The following is a 21,396-nucleotide window of genomic DNA, read 5'->3' as shown; positions in this document are numbered from 1 at the left end:
AAGGTATAATTGGTGAAAAGGTATAATCACATTGCTTGCAAACTATAAAGTGCACCTAGCTGTTATACAATGTAATGATTTAAATACCATCTTATTCTATACTTGTGAATATATTAATGTGTGGGCAACAAAATTACTAAATTTATTCATGGAATCACTTTCATACATAATTGGTCTAGAATTTGCCGCCAAAATATGGCAAGTTTAATGGTGCTCGCAGTTATTAAATCGTCCAGCAACTTGTGGCGAGGAAGAGATACCTTGTAAATTGCGAATCGCCACAAGTTGCTGGACGATTTGTGCCGCTCCGCTATTAGCCTCGCAAAAATGGAGTGGCACTCAATCTCCCCGTGAGTTTAATGAAGTTGTTGAATTTGTGCATTAATTGCCAATTAAAAAACTCTAAAATGTTAGGGCTGGTACTTAACAGCGCAATAATGAGATTTATGTTCCTGAAATGACAATCAACCTCTCCAGCCCAAAAAGGAGCAATTGAAACCGTGGAGTCTCAATTTTCTTCTTACTTTTGCTTTCGGTCTCTTTTTCTCTTTCTTAATGGAATCTTTCTTTCTCTATTTCTCGTTCTGTACCTGATTTGATTCAAATTCACCCTCTTTCTCAGTCGTTCCTCCGTTTCTTTCGCAATCATTAAATCTCATTGGTTAAGGAGATAGACTGTTGGTCCCGTCGTTCATTAAAGTCCTCTTGCCACACTGTTATCAGTTTGTACTTCAAACAACTTACAGGGCAAAACTTTTTAGAACTGAAAGGTGAGGGAAAAGGTCTTAACTAACGGGGCAAGCCACAAGATGCCTCATTCCAGCAAATTCTGGGCCATAATTTAAGTATTCAAAATGTATTTCATCATTGTTAAATAGACAGATCATGTATGGATCTAAGACTAAAATAACTACTTCTATCACATACCATAGCCAACATAGAAGCCATTTAATAAGTTTGTCAGCCACAAGATACTGCATAAAACTTGAGCAACACTAAGCAGAGTAACTAGAAATTATTGCTCTGATCAAAACAGTTAGAGACTGGTTTATTGTACATTAATCTGGGGGAGGGGGCAGTGTAGTGGAAGTCCAAATTGAGGTCTCAAGAACAGTTTTCCTTCTACAGTATCTTCATTTTAAACACAACAACACACATGTAGAGCTCATCGATTAATTTATTTTTGTAGCTGAAGTCTATATAAATCTGTCATACAGAAGAGAAAGAAAGTGAGGAGATTCCAAATGATCCCTCTCAATGATGATGTGTCTGCTTAAAACGAAGTCCACAATAACCACATGTTCCAACTTTTGTGTCTTTGTCCTAATAAAGAAAAAAGAAGGTTGTTCTAAATTTGGGGTACTCAAAATATTTAACCTGAGATTTAATTTACTGAATATCAAGCAGCAAATATTCACTTTATAATTATGTGCAGTTTTACATTTAGGTGTGCATTCATGTTGCCCAATATCTAACTATACAATAGCATAAACCAATGGGGTAACAATAGGATCCCCTTGTGATCTGAACTGCATATTGTTTGATCTGAACTGTATATTATTTTCAAAGCATACTGAGAAAAGACAGTATCAGTTACAGATTAAGCTTCACAGCAAGTGAACATAGGAACATAAGAAAAGGAGGCCATTTAGCCCCGCAAGCTTCCTCTGCCATTCAATTAGATAATGGCTGATCTGTACCTCAACTCCATTTACCTGCTTCAGCTTCATATCCCTCGACAGCCTTACCTAACACAAATCTAGCAATCTCAGTCTTGAAAGCTCCAATTGTCCCAGCATCCACAGCCTTTTCGGGTACAGAATTCTAGATTTCTATTACCCTTTGTGTGGAAAAAGTGCTTCCTGATTTCTTCATGCAGCAATTGAATTGTAGCCATTACTGTATAAAGATTACCATTTACTTTGTCATTCTATTAAAAAGCATTTGTTATATTCCAAGGTGATTGTAATTAATTTCTAAGAAACATTAAGTGCGTTATACAGATCATTGAATAAGTAATGCTGCAGCATCACATAACATTTTACATTATTCACCTTTTCATTTTAAGGTGTCCCAAGCCACACATCACTGCCTAACAGGGCAAGTAAGTGACCTGCTTTGAGACTTCTGCCAATGTTATTCTGTACTCAGCAAGTAGGAGGTGTCCAAGAATTGACTAGGCTTGCTTCAGTTTCTCTTGTAGTCTCAGGGAAAACAGAGATCATAGGACATGCCCAGACAAAACTGACCTCTCTAAAATAGCAAACTTGCTATGTGGTGATCAGCTAGTTTTGTTCCATACAAATATTGATTAATAATGAATAGGATTTTTAAAAAAATCATAAACATAGCATGCTTTTAACCTTTCAATAGGGAATAAAGCGGTGAAATCTAGTTAAAATTATATTGTTCACGTATTCAGAAAATTTGAACTGATGCAAGTTTAACACATTCTTGCCACATACAACAAACAAGTTGTATCTGTTTATAAAGTAGATCAATTTTCTTTGCAAGAGACATATATGCATATATGTATCTCAACGCCAGGAAAATTAGACAGATTCCTGCTTACTACCATAAACATTTACATAACACGTATAGCAGCCAAATACTTACCAAGTTTATGTACACCTTAGGATGGCCAAGGGCTCCACCACCACCATCACATGAAACCACTCTATCCGTTACCTCGGTTACTGGCTCATCAGCTATTAAATCAATGGCAAAGCTTTCATTAACCTACCAAAATAAAATTGGAAGAGCACAAGGTTTGATATTTAACTTTGACCAAAACAAATGTCAACATTTCCTTAGTGTTCACCAAAGAAAATGCTCCATTTCTTGTACACATTTGTGACGTAATATGAACCTGCATTTGTTGAGAAAAGTACGACTAGTAACCAATGTTCCCTTTAGTTTTTTTTGAGCCGCATGGCTATTTTAACGGGCTACGCAGCCCACTCAAAATTCCACGCATGCGCGCTTTTTTCAATTTAAAAGCCAGCTGACTGGCTGCGCGGGGCCCCTAGAGCGCTGTGCAGCCACGCAGCTTAAAAGGAACATTGCTAGTAACCCACTGTTACAGTCTATTTATCAAGAATCTACATCAAGACCACCATCTCAAATAAGCCTTACAAAAAATATACGAGTAAAGTTATAGATTTTGCATTCTTGGTACAGATTTTGAAAGGCAGGAGTGCATAGTTTTAATAGATGGAAAATTGTGCAGGCTAAGAATTAGACATGTTGACCTCAGCGCCTGAATTTCGAATATTGTCTCACGTCGCACAAACTCTTGAGCTGGGAGGGCTAAATTCTAAAATTTACCCATCTACAGAGCAATGAACAGTACAAAAGTTGGTGGTAAGTGAAGTACAAGTAAAGGAGCACAATACTGAAATTTGCTGATCATAAAAAAGTAGTGGGTTTAGCAACAGTGAGGCAGACTAAGAGTTTGGGAGGGCATAGACAAATTAGCAGAATGGGCAGACAGGTGGCAGATGCAATTTAACGTGGAGAAAAGTGAGGCAACACATTTTGGGAGGAAAAACAAGGAATGGGAGTATACACTCAATGCAAAGCTGTTGAAGGATGTGGATGAACAGAGTCCTAGGGGTTGAAATATATAATTCTCTGAAAGTGCAAGTACAGGTGAATGAAGCCAGAGAAAAAAGGCAACAGTAATTTAGGTTTCAGAAATAGGGGCATAGAGTACAAGAGGAAAGTGCAATGACAGATTTATACACAGCAGTGGTTATTCCATAATTAGAGGACTGTGCAATTTTGTAGACCCTGTTGTAGAAAGGACATTAAGAGCATAGTCTCACCCAAATGAAGCCAGGGATGGGAAACTGTAATTATGAGACAACACTTAAAATACTGGTACTATTTCCACTGGAGCAGAGAAGGCCAAGAAGAAATTTAATTGAGTTTTTTAAAATTATGAAGAACTTTGACAGAGTGAATATTTCCTCTATTTGGGGAATTAATGATGAGGGATCTCAGAATAATTCAAATGAAAAAAGTTAGCTCTAATAATTTGGCTTCTAATCTGTTGACACTGTCATCCATCCCAAGTGGTGTAAGAAAATAAAACCATCATGTACAGAATATAATTCTAAATAGTTACATTTCTGTGAACAATCTTAAGATGTTTGAAAGCTGAGAGAATTGCTACAAATTTGCAAGTCATAATATTAAAAATTATCCAAAACATGTGTGTATTCTGGTTAAGTTTCAGAATTACTGTACTCTAAAACGCCAGCATCCCACATACGTCAGCCTAAAAAAGAAGTTGCTTTGGCTAGTGCAAGTAGATCTCAAATTCCTGAAACTTGCTTGGAGTTTAGTTTCTGAAAATAAAACTGGCAACTTATTAAAAAAAACTATTTGGGTCAATCTCGAAGGTTGCAACCTTGCCCAGGACAGGCTTCCAAATTGTACAGAAATGATCACCATTGGGCCGGATTTTAGTCAGCTGTGAACGCCGTTCGTTACCCTTGCCCACAGACTTTCTATGGAGTTTTGCACAGAGAACAGAGAGCCATTTCAGTGCAGTGCCCTCTACAGGGGATCATGGACCTGTGTGAACAGGGCAAACAACTGTGCATCTCCTTAACCAATCAGATTGAAGAATTGTTACTGAGCCATGCAGTCTGAACCAGGAAATGTAAGTTAATGCCAAATGAGGTATAAAAGCAAAATAAAGAAAGGAAAGAAAGATGGGTTTGAGAGATAAAAGAGACAAAGAAAAAGTTTAAAAAATTGATTTTTTTTTACATCTCCAACAATAATTCAAATCTGAAGGAATGCGACTCCGCGCTTGTAAAAGTTAATTTTCAGTGCGAGAGGTGTTGTTTGGCAGTAATTAAGACTAATCATGCCATTAAAAATTTACTTACATTGGAATGGACAAGCCCCATCTTTTTTCTGGTGAGCTTAGTATATATCTATCACGTAAATACAGTAACTTCACACCGTTCTATGTATTTCAATGGCAAGTCTCTCAGCAAGATGTTATAGCGACGCTTCAGGAGGGGTAGGGTGACTCGGACAGCAACTTTCTGATTTCCACGTTTAACTGCACATGTGCGATCACTGGAAGTTGCTGTCCGAATTATACTTCAATAACAGTGAGCGCTGTGAGCCTCATTGTTATTTTTACCACAAAACCCAGGCCATTGTTTCTATCAAATAAATACTGGTAAGCACATATTTCTTTGTAATGTTTTAATAAACTTTTGAAAGTTAATGTCCACTTATACCTATTCCATAGTAAAAACAATGAGTACTCACAACGTTCTAATGGTATTACACATAGAGGTGGCACTGTTAACATAACATGACGTGACTCACTGGCTCAGATTCTGCGGTGGTAATGGCTGCAAAACTATTAGCGTTTGCCATCATTATCCCTCTGAAACTGACAGCAACTATAGGATTTAGCGCATGCGCAGATAAACGCATAAATCCTGAAGTTGCGGTCAGTCATTCCCTGCTCGACCACAGGTTGCACTGTGGAACTCTCCAGAGCTGGCAATCAATTCAAATCACTTAAACTGACAAAAACTTCCCCTTTTACAATAGAATATCGCTGTTAAAAAAAAACTAAAACATTAAGCCTTGTTGAAAGAGGTGCAACTGGGTTTAACAGCGTACTGACTGCTAAACAACCGTTCTGGCCTTGAAAACTAATTTTATATTTGTGGAATGTCAAATTTTTCCATTATGATTAATAATAGCAAGCTTTTAATATTTTTTTTTAAGTTTATGATATTTCATCTTCTACCTAAATCCTATGTGTGTATCCCTATCTTTATTTTGCTCTGTAAAATGTATTAAAAGTAAATTATAATCTGCGCATTTTACTTCCTGGTTTGTTATGTGAAGTCTTCAATGCGATTGGCTACTTAGCCAGTTTGATGACATCACTGTTGCTGGACACTGGTGATTCGCTTGACTTGGCCCCAGATTCAAACCAAGCTCAGAAGAGCTGAAATTGACAACACAGAGATTGCTAGATTTTTGTGCGCAGCTTTTTGCGAGGTCACTGGCGATTGCCGTTGCTTCGCCGCTGATCACAAATTCCGAGCCACTAACTTAAGTGGCATCCCACCTAATGTTATGTTACCATCAATCAACTATCTTAAGTCTGTCTGCACAATTTTGTTGCAATTCCTAACTTAGTCATTCAGGTTGTACTGCAGCAATCCCTTCCTTGGAAAATTGTGGACACCTTGGTAGAAATGAGTAAAGTTAAGTTTTCACACTGTCCTTGAGGCACAAACAACATTCGAAAAACACAAAAAATACTGGTACCACTTTCTATCAACAGTAAAGAAGATAGTTGGCTGTTCACTACTTCCTCCAAATAACAGATCACCCACCTGATAGCCGTTGCGTACTGTTGAGTCATCGGATACTGAATGAGTTTTGAGGGCCTGAATGGTTCCAGAAAAGAACTGATGCACGCCCCCAACTGAAGAAAAATTCGGAAGTGGAACACCGAACACACTTGAAAACCTCCCCATCCAATCAATGAGTAGAAATATTGGCTCAGGTGAAGCCGGGTTCCAATCACCAAAACGATGCTCACCATGCCACTTGTCTCCTTTTCCCATTCAATCGAACCAAGAATCATCAACAGCATCAATTGTAAATACAGCATCACTTACTTGTAATATTTGTACTATTACTATCTTGCCAATATTTCACAAATTCAGAATCCGATAGCTGTGCTCCCCTAAAGTCAATAACTGTAGTCTCTTAAATTAGGCTCAGGTGGCAACAGCTGGTTCATAAGATAGTTGCTGCCTCATGAAAATAAAAAAAGCTCTGTTCCCGTTGCTTGGAGCTGTAAAGAAACACCTCTGTATGCCTTGATTTTAGAGAGGTATCTACATTAGCAAAAGGGATGTTTTGAAGCTTTCTGTACAGTGACAAGTGAGGTGTTGACACTGCAGTTAGTAAACAGAAGATGTGTTATAGTTAACAGTAATGCAATGTCTAAGTAACTGACATTGGTGAGTAACCTCACCCATTATACTGACAGAAATTACAGCACTAAAGACAACTGAAAAACCCCATATAGCCGAGACACGAATATTGAGAGGCTTAACTCTTTCACCTGACCATTGCGATCATGGAGAACATCCGAGTACAACAGTCTTGGTAATGCAAAATGGTGTTCGAATGTTACTTTCATCCATTATTTGTAGATAAAGGAACAGGATCTTAAAATTGATTCCATAAGCAGTGAACCATTGAAGCTGGTCAAGGGCAGGGGTGATGGATATGCAAGACTTCATGTGGGAGACAACTTGGGCAGCAGAATTCTGGATTAGTTGAAGTTCTTGAAGTCACATCAAGGAGGCTTGCAAGGAAAGCATTTGAGAAATTGATCTTTAAGGTGATGGAGACATGGATTCGGGTTTCAGCAGTGATGGAGGAAAGTACAATGTTCAGAAGCGGAAAACAGTCTTGCTGCACGATGAGCCAGGGACAAGACACAAATGCTCCAATGTGAATTTTCAATCAATAGATTTCAGTAACATACTTCGTAAATATACTCCTCCCTCAAGAATTTTGAGAGATAAGCATTTTGTATATTACGAGGTAGACTGTGTAATGAATATTCCTCAAGTGATGTTACCATACAACCAGTGGCATTTCAGCTTTCTGCATAATTAACAAGGTTAGCAAATAACCCCCTAGTTAACAGTAATATTTTTACATAATCAATTCTTTCACTGCAATTGCTGTTTTAAAAATGTTAAATAAAAAGTGAATAGCAGAAACTCAAGACCAAATTATGTTACAGTGCATCATATAGTAATGCTTAAACATTAAAAAGATGACCTTGCTACTTAGTTGTATTCTAACATTTATCTTAATTTGTCAAGCATTAGAAGACAAATTTAATTACCCAGCATGGTCAAGCTGCAGGGGTTGCGGATAAGTATACCCATTGCACAGCCTTCCTCCCGTTTTTAATATGTAAAATTGCACCAAAGATTGACCTGGTTGCATCATGTGGCCAAATTAATCGGCTGAAAGATCGGCGGTTAAAGCCAGTTTACAATAACTGAAAAAAATATTTTTCTAAGCATGCCCCCAGCTAAGCAGAGAAAGTGAAATTCAAGTTAAAAATAAAATAGCACAAAAAAAGAGGGAAGCAGGCGAATAGAATTAAAATAAGGATGGCAGTGGAAGAGGATTTAAATGTTTACATGGTTTTATTTTTGTTAAAATTGCATTTTAGCACTAAAGCTATTCATGATATTTAGTTGGCTTTACTATTGTATTAGTACTATTTTCCATATTGTACTGAGAGCGACAAAAACATGCAGAACCAGGGAGACAGAAATTTCCCTGTCAAATGTCACTAGAAACTCAGAAAACTTACTTCTTTCTGTCGCCCAACAAATCTGACTTGTCTGTAATCATCCTCTTCAAAAACCTGAAGCAAAAGAAAAAGTTTTTTTTTAATACTATAAACACAAAGTACAATAAAAACAGAAAATGCTCGAAATACTCAGCAGATCAGGCAGCATCTGTGGAAAGAGAAACATAGAAGATAGGAGCAGGAGTAGGCCATTCGGCCCCTCGAGCCTGCTCCACCATTCAATGAGATCATGGCTGATCATCCAAATTCAGTACCCTGTCCCTGCCTTCTCCCCATATCCCTTGATCCCTTTAGCCTTAAGAAATATATCCAACTCCTTCTTGAATATATTTAATGAACTGGCCTCCACCGCCCTCTGTGGCAGAGAATTCCACAGGTTCACCACTCTTTGGGTGAAGAAATTCCTCCTCATTTCAGTCCTAAATGTCCTACCCCTTATCCTTAGACTATGACCCCTGGTTCTGGACTCCCCAACCATCAGGAACATCCTTCCAGCATCTAGTCTGTCCAGGCCTGACAGAATTTTATAGGTTTCGATGAGATCCCCTCTCAATCTTCTAAACTCCAGTGAGTATAAGCCCAATCGACACAATCTCTCCTCATACGTCATTCCTGCCATCCCAGGTATCAGCCTGGTGAATCTTCGTTGCACTCCTTCCATGGCAAGTACGTCCTTCCTCAGATAAGGCGACCAAAACTGCACACAATACTCAAGGTGCAGTCTCACCAAGGCACTGTACAACAGAGTTAATGTTTCAGGTCAATGACCTTTCATCAGAACTGGAAAAAGTTAGAGATACAACAGGTTTTAAGCAACCGGGGAGGGAAGGAAAGAATAAAAGGGAAGGTCTGCGATAGGGTGGAAGGCAGGAGATTAAAAGACAAAAAGGATAATGGTGCAAGGCAAAAGTGCCTAATCGATAGAGGAGTTGCTGTCCCTCAAGCTTATGTTGAGCTTCATTGGAACAGTGTAGGAGATCGAGGACCAAGAGCACATAGTGGGAGTGGGGCGGAGAATTAAAATGACTGGAAACTGTTAAAGTGGCGGTGAGCGTCGGAAGAGTCACGGATGTAGGTGGGAAGAGACTGGACAAAGGGAGGAAAAATAAAGAGAGTCCAGATAGGAAGAAATCAGTTCCGTGGGGCAAGAACAGGCTGAAACGATGGAACTATTAGGGCAGTTCTATTTGTGGATCTTGGGAAGGAGGTAGAAGCAGGCTGTGCAGGGTTGGGGAACTATGAGTTTGTAGGCCACGGAGGGAAGATGTCGAGAGGAGATGAGGTCAGTGACAGTCTTGGAAACGATGGCTTGATGTTCGGTGGTGGGGTGATGGTCCAGGGAGAGGTAGGACTTAAAGTGCAAATTTCACTGATGTCAATCTTCATGAACTTTAACGTATAACTCATACAATTCTGGGGGAAGGGAATGTAACTTGGTTAGTATAATAACTATAATTCAAACACAAATTACAATGTTATGATTCATACTGTCTACAATTATAATTGGAAGGAAGATTTTAAATCTTTAACAAAGAAAATGCTGGAAATACTCAGCAGGTCCATCAGCATCTGTGGAGAAAACAGACAAGTCAATCTTTCAGATGTAACCCTCCGTCAGAAAATGAGGTGGGCAATAAGTGTTAACAGTTATAACCATTTGTATCATTAGTACATCAAATAGCATTGATAAAAATAAGAAATGGTGCAAGATAAAAGTACTAGAAGTTTAATTCACAGCAGATAGTATTCTCTGTTTTTGATTTAGATTTGACATTTGTAGTTTTTTGCTTTTTATTTATATAGGTAAAGGCCTGTAATTTGTGGTCAGCGGCGATGCAACGGCGATCGCTGACCTTGAAGAAAGCTGCCCAGAGATCTTGCGAGCTCGGTGGTGAAAACTTGAGGTTTCTCAGCTTATCATTGATTGTAGTGTAGTGCAGCAGTGACGTCATCAAGCTGTCTAAGCAGCCAATCACATTGAAGAGTTCTCTCAGACAGCAAACCAGGAAATAAAATAGCACTGATTATCTGCACTTTTTAAAATGTTAGAGAGCGAAATAAAGATTGGGACATACACATGGTTATAAAATAGAAGCTGAAATATGAACAAACTAAAAAATTGTTTTAATTTTTTTTTATTGTAAATTTTTATCATAATGGAGAAATTTGACATTTCACAAGTAAAATAATTAGTTTTTCAGGACTAGAACAGTTGTTTAGCAGTCAATGCACTGTTAAAACCCCAGTTACACCTATTTCAACAAGGCTTAACATTTAATGGGGTATTTAACAGCGATATTAACGTAGAAAAGCTCAAGTTTTCACTGATTGCCAGCTATCTGGTAGCCTAGCGGGTGCTAGGGTTTGGATGATCAGCCATGATCTCGTTGAATGGCGGAGCAGGCTCGAGGGGCCGAATGGCCTACTCCGGCTCCTATCTTCTATGTTTCTATGGGGGCGGGGGGTCCACAGCGCAGCCTGTGTTAGAGCAGTGAATGGCTGACCACAACTTCAGGATATCCGCATTAAGATGCGCATGTACTAAATCCTGAAGTTATGCTCAGTTTCAGAGGAGTAATGACAGAAAATGCTGACAGTTCGCCATCATTACCCACCGCAAAATCCGGGCCATCAAATCTTAGTTAGGTGTAATATTACAGTGCATCATGTACAGATTTTTTTTTTTAATCTGTAGATTTTATTCACATCAGGTATCAATGTCATGGATTAAACATCTGTTGGGACTGCATCTCCCTATATCTCATTCCAGCAGCACTATTTAATGTACTAATGACTCAAAATGACAAATTCTACCATTTTAATACCCACTTCAATTCTTAAGACATACTCATGGTTATAAATAAAAGTACCCAGTGAAACCTCATTCTAAAAAAAAATCATGGGAGTTTGGAAACATCATTATTCACATCATCAGAGTTACTAATAAAGCTAAACTCCAGACTTAATTTCTCAGGAATCCCAAAAACTTTGAAGGCATGAGAAATAAAATGACCACAGTAAATTGTGGGAAGGATTCCAACCGGCTATTACCAGAACAGAGGAGTTATACCCATCAGGAAAGATTGAACAGCCTGGGGTTTTTCTCTAGAAATGAGAAGGCTGAGTGGTGACCTGATAGAGGTCTTTCATTTATGAAAGGATTTGATAGGGTAGAAGTAGAGAAGATGTTTCCACTTGTGGGGGAGACCAGAACTAGGGGCCATTAATATAAGATAGTCATTAATAAATCCAATAGGGTATTCAGGAGAAACTTCTTTACCCAGAGTGGATGGATGTGGAACTCTCCACCACAAGGAGTAGTTAAGGTGACTAGCATAGATGCATTTAAAAGGAAGCTAGATAAACACAGGAGGGAGAAAGGAATAGTTAAAGGGGTTAGATGAAGAAGGATGAGAGGAGTCTCATGTGGAGCATAAACACCAGCATGGCCTGTTTCTTTGCTGTAAATACTATGTAAGAGTTCAGGAATCTCAAATGTTAATAAGCTTTTTCTGAGGTGAATTTGTGTGGTCCTATCCTAAAATAATATATTTTTCAAGAACACTGTTAAAATATCAGTAATCGAAGTTTAAGTTCACGAGTCCCAGCAGCCTGAATCTCATCTTAACAGAATTTCTGTTTGGAGTTCATCTCAAGTTTTAAATGCTCCTCTCTAGAAGTGAACAGAAATCAAACCTGTGCCAAAGAAATGGCTGGCTGAAACAAGATGTTTGAGAGAACTGTTTGGATGAGATTTGACTGTACCTCCCTCTCAAAGCAAGCGTGCCAACTGATGCACACCTGCAGCAGATACTATTTACATAGTTAACAAATAAATCAGGGAAGGTAAATAACGTATGCCAATTTGGAAAAGTATGATAAAGAAGGCTTTAAGTCTTCCATGTTCTGCTTTTTTTTTATAAAAAGGTGGAGGAATTTTCTCAGATAGGAGATGGAACATTCATTTTTCTCCATCTAGAATCAGTACCAAATATATTTACAATTACAGCCAACATTCCTTCCTCAAGCACAAGCACCTCCACCAGTAACACACTAACTGGTTATTTATCCAATTGCTGTTTGTGAAACCCTGCCACGTGAAAAATAGTTGCAATGTTTCAATACACAGCAGGTCACTACACTTCACAGTAACCTATTGTGTGTGAAATGCTTGGAGATATTTCTGGAAAATGTGATAAGCATCAAGTATCACACTCTCCCTCTCTCTCTCTCCCACCCAATCCTCTTTAATTATCTTGGGAAAATTAGTAATTGAAGGTATCCTTCATAAATCTCAGAAGACATTTATTTTAATATAGAGGATGCAAAGGGGTGGAATCAGAAAGAATGTAGCTTAGAGAACGTCACTGAGGTTAATAAAGTATTATATGATATAGATAAGCTGATTCCAATACATTGCTTTAAGGTTAGTCAGGGCAGTAGAACACGAGGACGTAAATTTAAAGCAGGTGTTAGAAAAACGTGTCTACACAAAGGACGATAAACATTTGGAAAAATCTACTAGGTAAGTTTGTGCAGTCAAAGAGGTGTTTTCTGAATTCTGAGGAGGCTTTCAGCTATTCATTTCTTTGGAAACATGAGGACATTTAAAGAAAAACAGAGACACAGCACAAATGGGCTGAGTGCTTTTAAAATGATGTTTTCCCTTAAAAGTGCTTCACAAATGTGTTGCAAATTATACATCATACTATTCAGCATAAACAGCTATGTTCAAATTTTAAAAATCGCTGTTATGTCTTGTGTGAAAATAAGACATCAGTCTTATTTCAATACTTGCATTATGTTTCACAATACCTTCAAAAGTGATTGAGCCACACAAAATGATATGCAACAGATCATACTCGTACTAAAACAATAGCAAAATACTCGTACTAAAGATCTGCTGATAAAAACGTTAGGTTGAACAAAGGTGTATTTTCAGTTTATTTACCCAATTTTAGCACAATATTAAACAATCTGGTATATTTGCTGAACTTTTCTTTAGAAAACAATCACAATTGGAACTATAAAATGTCAAATTCAAGTGTTGACATAGTACAGTCCCAAAAATCTGTTAGTTCACACTTATGTATTTCAAGGGCAAACTTTGTACTTTGTATGAAATTACTTAGAACTTAAAATGTTTTGACACAATAAAGTTCTCCATCCATTTATAGCTAATATATATATATGGTTCAAATGTTAATGTTACAATCCCTATGGTGGTCACAAAATAATTGCTGCTCCTGCCCAACTTTTTCTGCTCAATGTACAGTTCTGTGGGCAGCAGCTGCCTTCTGGTACCTCACCCAAGTAGGCATCCTTCCTATGCAAGGGTCCCTGGGCTATTCAATATGGGGCAACACAGTTCAGCTCAACTCTGTCCTTGTCAGACATCCAAACATGGACTTTCAAGCAGGAGTCACTGAACAGTGACCAAGAGATGGTGTGTCAGCAAATTTTCTCCTCCCTAGCCCAAGGCCACTGAGGCCAACAGCTGCATCCCTACAACTGTCCTGGTTGAAATCAGCTAATGCAGCACAAAGGATACAACATGGAATTTTCCTGAACTATATGCCTCAATGTTACACCAGGCAGCGTACGTATACATCTTGGAGGAGTTCACAAAATAATGTTTAAAGGGAAACTTTTAAGTGTAAAATATGCAAGAATGAGACTGCAAGCTGCTCAGTTGTGTAAATAAATTGTCTGAAGAATTGAAAGAAATAACCATTGTGGTCAAATATTAAGTGGCTGCCACAAACTCCACTCCCTAGCCATCTGTCCATCCCTCTCCCTGGCTGAACCAGACCGTTCGCAACCTTGGGGTTGCATTTGACTCCAAAATGAGCTTCCGATCATATATTCGCGCCATCACTAAGACCGCCTACTTCCACCTCTAACATCGACCAAGTCCAAACAATGTTCCCTCTAATCTTTTTGTACTGACGGGCCACAAACTCATTTGAGTGTGACCTTTTTGTCCGTGGCCAAAACTCTACTGCTTGTATCCTAGCTCGCACCAAGTCCCATTCACACATCACCCTGTGCTTGCTGACCTACACTGGCTCCCGGTCTAGCAACGTCTCAATTTTAAATTTCTCATCCTTGTTTTCAAATCCATCCATGGCTTCACCCTTCCCCATCTCTGTAACCTCCTCCAGTTCTACATCCCTCTGAGGTCTCTGCGCTCCTCCAATTCTGGCCTCTTTTGCATCCCTTATTTTAATCGCTCCAACATTGGTGACTGTGCTTTCAGGTACCTAGCCCCTAAATCTGGAATTCCCTCCCTAAACCTCTCCGCCGCTCTCTCCTCCCTAAACCTCTCCGCCTCTCTCCTCCCTAAACCTCTCCGCCTCTCTCTCCTCCTTTAAGACAGTCCTTAAAACCTACCTCTTTGACCAAGCTTTTGGTCATCTGAGCCATTATCCCCTTATGTGGCTCAGTGTCAAATCATGAAGCGCCTTGGGATGTTTTACAACGTTAAATGCGCTTTATAAATGCAAGTTGTTGTTGTTGGATCCTCAAAATTCAAATAATTAAAACTGCAGTTATACTACACCACTAGCCTGGTACCAGATAGCAGTCCCAGCAGCCAGAAGTATACTACAGGATTACATAGGATACACAGCACAGAAACAGGCCATTCGGCCCAACCAGTCCATGCCGGATGCATCCACTCCCACAGCAGCTGTTTGTCTTGTGCAATTCCTTCCCATCTCCATGTCTCCTCCTCTCCCTGTACGCACCTTTGCCCTTTTACTCACCCCCTACTCCTTCCCCCCATTCGTTCCCCCAGCATGTCCTCACCTATCCCTTCCCCATGCCCTCTCCACTTTTGTTTTCCTCCTCCTCCCTCCCAGCCCAAACATCTTTATCCTCATCCATGTTTTCTGTTTCCCATATCCTTCCTTCTCCACATCTCTTGAACTTAGCCTCTACTGCTTCCCAGCCCCTAGTCCCTCACAGTCCTGTATCTTCCTCTCCCCCTTCCCAGCATCCCTGTCTCCTTGATCAGTGGTATGCAAATCAACAGTAACACATTAGAGTTAAAGAAATAGCACAGGACAGTGATACAGGAAGTACGAAACCTACAGGAAAGTGTGTGTATATGCAAAAATATCAAGTCCAAGCCTAGGCTTTTGGGAGAGGCTGAGGCCTTCAAGTAAAAATTTTAATAAAGACATTAAAAGCCAAAAATTACAATTCAATGGATTTATTTAATCAGCATGAATCACTGTCTTCCAAAGTGGAGAGGAACTGGAAGAAAATGGGTGGCCTGTCTCGGAAACATTTCAGAAGAATAAATTGTCCATTACAAATCAGATGTTACTGCTAAGTTTTATTGGTAACACATGTTTACTGATACAGCTGGCAGTGAATCTTTACTATGGGTTTAAAAATAGTGATCCAAGCCCCTTTCTCTAAAAGCTCTGTCTGTACCTGTGATTGTTATTAGACCAGTGTTTATTGCTGTACACAAAAAGATGCAAACTTCATGTTGTTATGTCGAGCCAGGGAGCTTAATCTATAAATTGTCAGGATGATAAGGTTCACTTGTGCACTGAGATGCTATAATTCTTCATTACAGACTACACCACAAGTGCTCATGGAAGTATGGAGGGGCCATCGGGGTGAAATTTATCACAATCAACTACTAAATGCTTTGGCTGGCCATTCAGAAAGGCTGTTGGGCTGAAGAGTGGTAGAGCCATCAGAAAAGAGGCACTAGGTTTAGGCAAAGTGTTGGGCCCAGGTTCAGGATGAGCATTGGCTCAAAATATGTTAAGAGTCAACAGGAGAAGTGCACACCAGCATCAGTAGGGCCAAAGTTGACGAGGGTCATTGGGCTGAGGTTGTCACTGGGACCGGGTTCGGGAGGACAACTGGGACAAATGCGGCTGGTTTTCAGGCTATCGGGCCAAAGAGCAACAGGGCCATTGGGCTGAAGTGGCGCAGGAGCATGATTCAGTTATATTGATCAGATAAGTTCATTGTTAGGGTAACGTTTTTTAAAATCTACTTTTTGTGCCAATTTGATTTCAAAAGGAAGAAGAGAATGTAATCAAGCTGACGGTCGAGGTTCTTCTGTGATTTTCTACCTCGCTGTTCGCTATACATGCCATCAGCTGGTAAGAGTTCAGTCCCAAATAATGCTTTTCATCAAGGACTTCTCAGTCCAAAGGTTACAGAAGAAAACTGCAAGACTATGGAGCTTTTATTGTTTTGAAATAAGTTAAGTGAAACATTTTAATCTAGCTGAAATCTGCTATTTCTGTTCTTGCTACTGTTCAATATTACTACATAGATACATAGAAGATAGGAGCAGGAGTAGGCCATTCGGCCCTTCGTGCCTGCTCCGCCATTCGATGAGATCATGGCTGATCCTTTAATTCAGTATCCCGTCCCCGCCTTCTCTCCGTAACCCTTAACCCCTTTTGCCCGTAGAAATATATCTAATTCCCTCTTAAATATATTTAATGAGCTGGCGTACACTGCCCTCTGTGGCAATGAGTTCCACAGGTTCACCACTCTCTGAGTGAAGAAATTCCCCCTCATCTCTGTCCTAAATGGTTTAGCCCTTATCCTTAAATTATGTCCTCTAGTTCTGTTCTCACCCGCCAAGGGAAACATTCCTTCTGCATCCAGTCTGTCTAGACCTGTCAGAATTTTATACACTTCTATGAGGTCCCCTCTCAATCTTCTAAACTCCAGTGTGTACATCCCTAAACTACATAGTCTCTCCTCATAGGTCATTCCCGCCATTCCTGGTATCAGCCTGGTGAATCGCCGCTGCACCCCCTCCATGGCAAGAACATCCTTCCTCAGATGAGGCGACCAAAACTGTACACAGTACTCGAGGTGTGGTCTCACCAGTGCCCTGTACAGCTGCAGCAAGGTATCCCTGTTCCTGTATTCTAACCCTTTTGCTATGAAGGCCAGCATACCGTTTGCCTTCTTGACCGCCTGTTGCACCTGCATGCTCGCCTTCAGTGACTGGTGTACAAGAACACCCAGGTCTCTCTGTACTTCCCCCTCTCCCAATCTATTGCCATTTAAATAATAATTTGCCCTCCCGTTCCTGCACCCAAGGTGGATAACTTCGCACTTGTCCACATTATAGTGCATCTGCCATTTATCCGCCCAATCGCCCAGTCTGTCCAAATCGCTCTGGAGCTTCCTGGTCTCTTCCTCTGAGCCCACCCCCCCTCCTAGTTTAGTGTCGTCTGCAAATTTGGAAATGCTGCATCCGACTCCCTGATCCAGGTCATTAATGTAAATTGTGAACAGCTGGGGGCCCAGGACAGATCCCTGTGGTACCCCACTTGTTACTGCCTGCCATTCAGAAAATGAGCCGTTTATTCCAACTCTCTGTTTTCTATCTGACAGCCAGTTCCCTATCCACGCCAAAACTTTCCCCTTTATCCCATGAGCCTCAATTTTCCATGCTAATCTTTTATGTGGGACCTTATCGAAGGCCTTTTGGAAGTCCAGGTACACCACATCTACTGGCTCTCCCCCATCTATTCTACCAGTTACTCCCTCAAAAAATTCCAATAGATTAGTCAAGCACGATTTACCCTTTGTAAATCCATGTTGACTCTGTCCTATCCTGTCCCCATTTGCTAAGTGCTCCGCTATTTCATCCTTAATGATGGACTCCAGCATTTTGCCCACAACTGATGTAAGGCTTACAGGTCTGTAATTACCTGCTTTTTCCCTACCCCCCTTTTTGAATAGTGGGGTAACGTTAGCTACCCTCCAATCCATCGGCACTGTTCCCGAGTCTAATGAATTCTGAAAAATCATCCTTAGTGCATCCGCTATCTCTAGGGCCACCTCCTTCAGTACCCTAGGATTTGTAGTGTCAGGCCGATTACTTTTGAACTACAGCCACTATTACATAGGCAAACATGGCAGCCAATTTGCACACAGCAAGGTCCCACAAACAGCAAATGAATGAATGATTAGTTAACCTACTTTTGGTTGCGGGGGGTGGGGGGAAGAATGTTGGACAGAAGAACTCCCTCTTCTTCTTCAAATAGTTCCATGGGATCTTTTATGTCAAGAGTGGAGTTCATAAATTAATTTTGTCAGAATGGACAGCAAGGCCAGGGCAGAGTAAAAAAAACTTTACTCACCTTTATCTGCCACACTCTAGAAAATCTATCACAAGTTCAATAGCATTAAAATGTTGAGACCATTTTTAATATATAAGATAGATGGATATTAAATAACAAAACTTGTGATTTGGGAAGCAGAGGAGTTGATTAGAGCGAAGGACTTGCTCTGCAGTACAAGCTAAGGAGCTGGGCGATGCAAAACTGAGGTGCTACCATGCCACCACTAGCAGAAAGGTAGAATGACAGGCTTACATAGGCAATTTCTATTATAAACATCGTCATAGCAATTTATAAAGGGAATCTCGGACAAGAGGAAATAAGGTTTTATAGACAGGAACTGTGTGCAGCCAGAAGATCTTCAGCTGCTTCATCAACGATTTGCCCTTAATTATAAGGCCAGGAGTGGCGCTGATTGCTGCTGATTCCACAGTATTCAGCTCCATTCACAACTCCACCAATAATGAAGTCAATCATGCCAGCCTACAGCTGTATTTGAACAGTATCCAGGCTTGGGCTGGCAAGTGGTAGGTAACATGTGTGCCACATACAAGTCAGGCAATGACTGTCTTGAGCAAGAAAAGATCCAATCAGCACCCCATAACTATCAACAAGTCCCCTACCATCAATATCCTGGGAATCACCACTGACCAGAAGCCTAACTGGACCAGTCTTATCAACACCGTGGCTATAACAGGGCAGCAGCTGAATCTTCTGTGACGAGTAGCTCACCTCCTCACCCCTCAATGCCTCTCCACCATCTACAAGGCTCCAGTCACAAGAGTGATGGACTACTTACCACTTGCCTTGATGGGAGCAGTCATAACACTGAAGCTCAAAACCATCCAGGACAAAACAGTTTGCTTGATCTGTGTCCCTGGACTCAATATCCACCTCTTGCATCACTGGCACACTGTGGCTGCAGTAGCTACAGGATGCAGTGTAGCAACTCACTAAGCTGACTTCAAAAGCACCTCCCAATCCTGTGATCTCTACCCGAGAAGGACAAGAACAGCAATGTCATGGGAAAAAGCATCATTTCCAAGTTCCACTTTAAGTCAAACACCATGCTTATGTGGACATACATCATTATCCCTTCACCGCTGAGTCAAAATGTTGGAATTCCCCACCTAACACCATTGTGGGGGCACCATTACCACAAGGACTGTAGCGGTTCAATGTGAAGGCCCGCCACCACCTTCTCAGGGCAACTTAGGATGGGCAATAAATGCAACTTTACCAGCGTTATCCACGTCCCAACAAGTTAAAAATATATAGCAAGTCTTATGACAAAATAATTTTTCCTATTTATTTTACCTAAATAGAAATTTACAGAAAAGTAACCCATTTTAAAAATCATGTCTTCAAAATGGACTCAGAATTTAAATTGGTGGCTATGGTATAAAAGATGACATCAATCCCAACTTAATTTCCTCCTCAAATGTTCCAGAAGTTTTACAATATGCAGAGGTTCTGTAATAGCATGTTTCAATATACTGTGCAGAAGCAGTGCAATAATAGCACCCCACATTGTATTTTAGAAATACCACACTATCCCAAGTCTGCAAAAAATACAATAAATAAGGTGAAATGAAGATAGTGTTGTAATTCCTTACACTGTTCTGGCAAGAAATTTCTTACAGTGGAAGAAAGTAGTGGGCAGAAGGGCAGTGTCATTATTGGGGTTTTTAGATCACACCACGCTAGGCCTGTATTGGCATATATTAAGTTACTGGAAGCTGGAAACCTTTAACAAGTAGATTACACGTGTTAGCAAGTGTACCCATTAAGGAGAGTATTTGGAAGTATGTACAGGTGTTGCTACTCCTCAAAAGTAATTAGTCAGTGCAATAGGATCCTACTAAAAATCCAATGGGACACTGTTTGTGCAAACTTGGCTATTCTACTCAACATTGCCTTTGGGCATGAGATGTATTGCTGTACCATACAGTAACAGATTTGGAATTTTAGAATTTAGTTAGGTTTGGGGGCTCAGGGACTGGGTTGTGCAGTGAGCTACAACACTGCTCTTTCAACCCTCGGCCCCGAGTTTCAATATAATCCAGATTTTGAACAAAAGTGAATTAGTAAGGGTGCTATAGTGAAATGAGCTGAGGTGGTCTCAGTTCACAGTCTGCATGGATCAATGGTGCAAAAATATAAATTGACAATCTTACTTAGAGCAGCCATATATATGTATGGCTAGTGTGAAAAATGAAGGTGGTCATGCTGGAATAGTGAAGAAGCACTGATTTTATAAAGCTGTGTTTAAAAGTAAATTGTTGAGATAAAATCAAGTAAGCTTTTGCTCTATATCTAACCCATGATATACCAGACCTGCAAGTGCTCAATGCTGACACAGGCACCAGAAATGGAAAAATGCTCTATTTCCTAGCACAAAAGATATACTGCTGGTCCCGATGGTATCCAATTATTATTAATCAGAAATGCAATTAGCTACATTTGGATTCCCAATTAGCCACAAGTGGCTAACATATTGGACAACACTGGCCTATTCTTACAGTCTATGGCTTTGAAATATATTTTTAATTGACAGTCTTGATAAATTGTTAGGGTACTTTTTAAAATCTACTTTATGTACCAATTTCATTTCAAAAGGAAGAGAAGAATATAAATCAGGTAGGTGGTCAAGATTCTTGTGATTTTCTACCTCATTGTTTGCTATACATGCCAGCAGCTAGAGACAGTTCAGTCCCAAATAATGCTTTTCATCAAGAACTTTAGTCCAGAGTTACAGAAGAGAACTGCAAGACCATAGAGATTTATTATTTCGAAACAAGTGAAGAATCGTAATCTAGCTGAAATCTGCTATTTTTGTTCTTGCTACGGTTTAATATTACTAATTAATAA

At 39.9% G+C, this 21,396-nt stretch overlaps 1 protein-coding gene across 1 annotated transcript; it reads right to left on the bottom strand.

Annotated features, from left to right (window-relative positions):
- Nucleotides 1-1,159: 1,159 nt before the first annotated feature.
- Nucleotides 1,160-19,428, bottom strand: ndufs6 (NADH:ubiquinone oxidoreductase subunit S6). Its single transcript, XM_085989383.1, has 4 exons — nucleotides 19,332-19,428; nucleotides 8,405-8,532; nucleotides 2,617-2,739; nucleotides 1,160-1,323 (listed from the first exon to the last, which is right to left on the bottom strand). The coding sequence occupies exons 1-4, from the start codon at nucleotides 19,426-19,428 to the stop codon at nucleotides 1,255-1,257; spliced, it is 417 nt and encodes a 138-aa protein (XP_085845509.1). The 3' UTR covers nucleotides 1,160-1,254.
- Between the last annotated feature and the right edge of the window lie 1,968 nt (nucleotides 19,429-21,396).

Source organism: Somniosus microcephalus, chromosome 5, assembly GCF_052327205.1.
Source record: "Somniosus microcephalus isolate GS21.2 chromosome 5, FLI_Smic_1.0, whole genome shotgun sequence".
NCBI lineage: Eukaryota > Metazoa > Chordata > Chondrichthyes > Squaliformes > Somniosidae > Somniosus > Somniosus microcephalus.
This window is presented reverse-complemented; position numbering and strand designations above follow the sequence as displayed.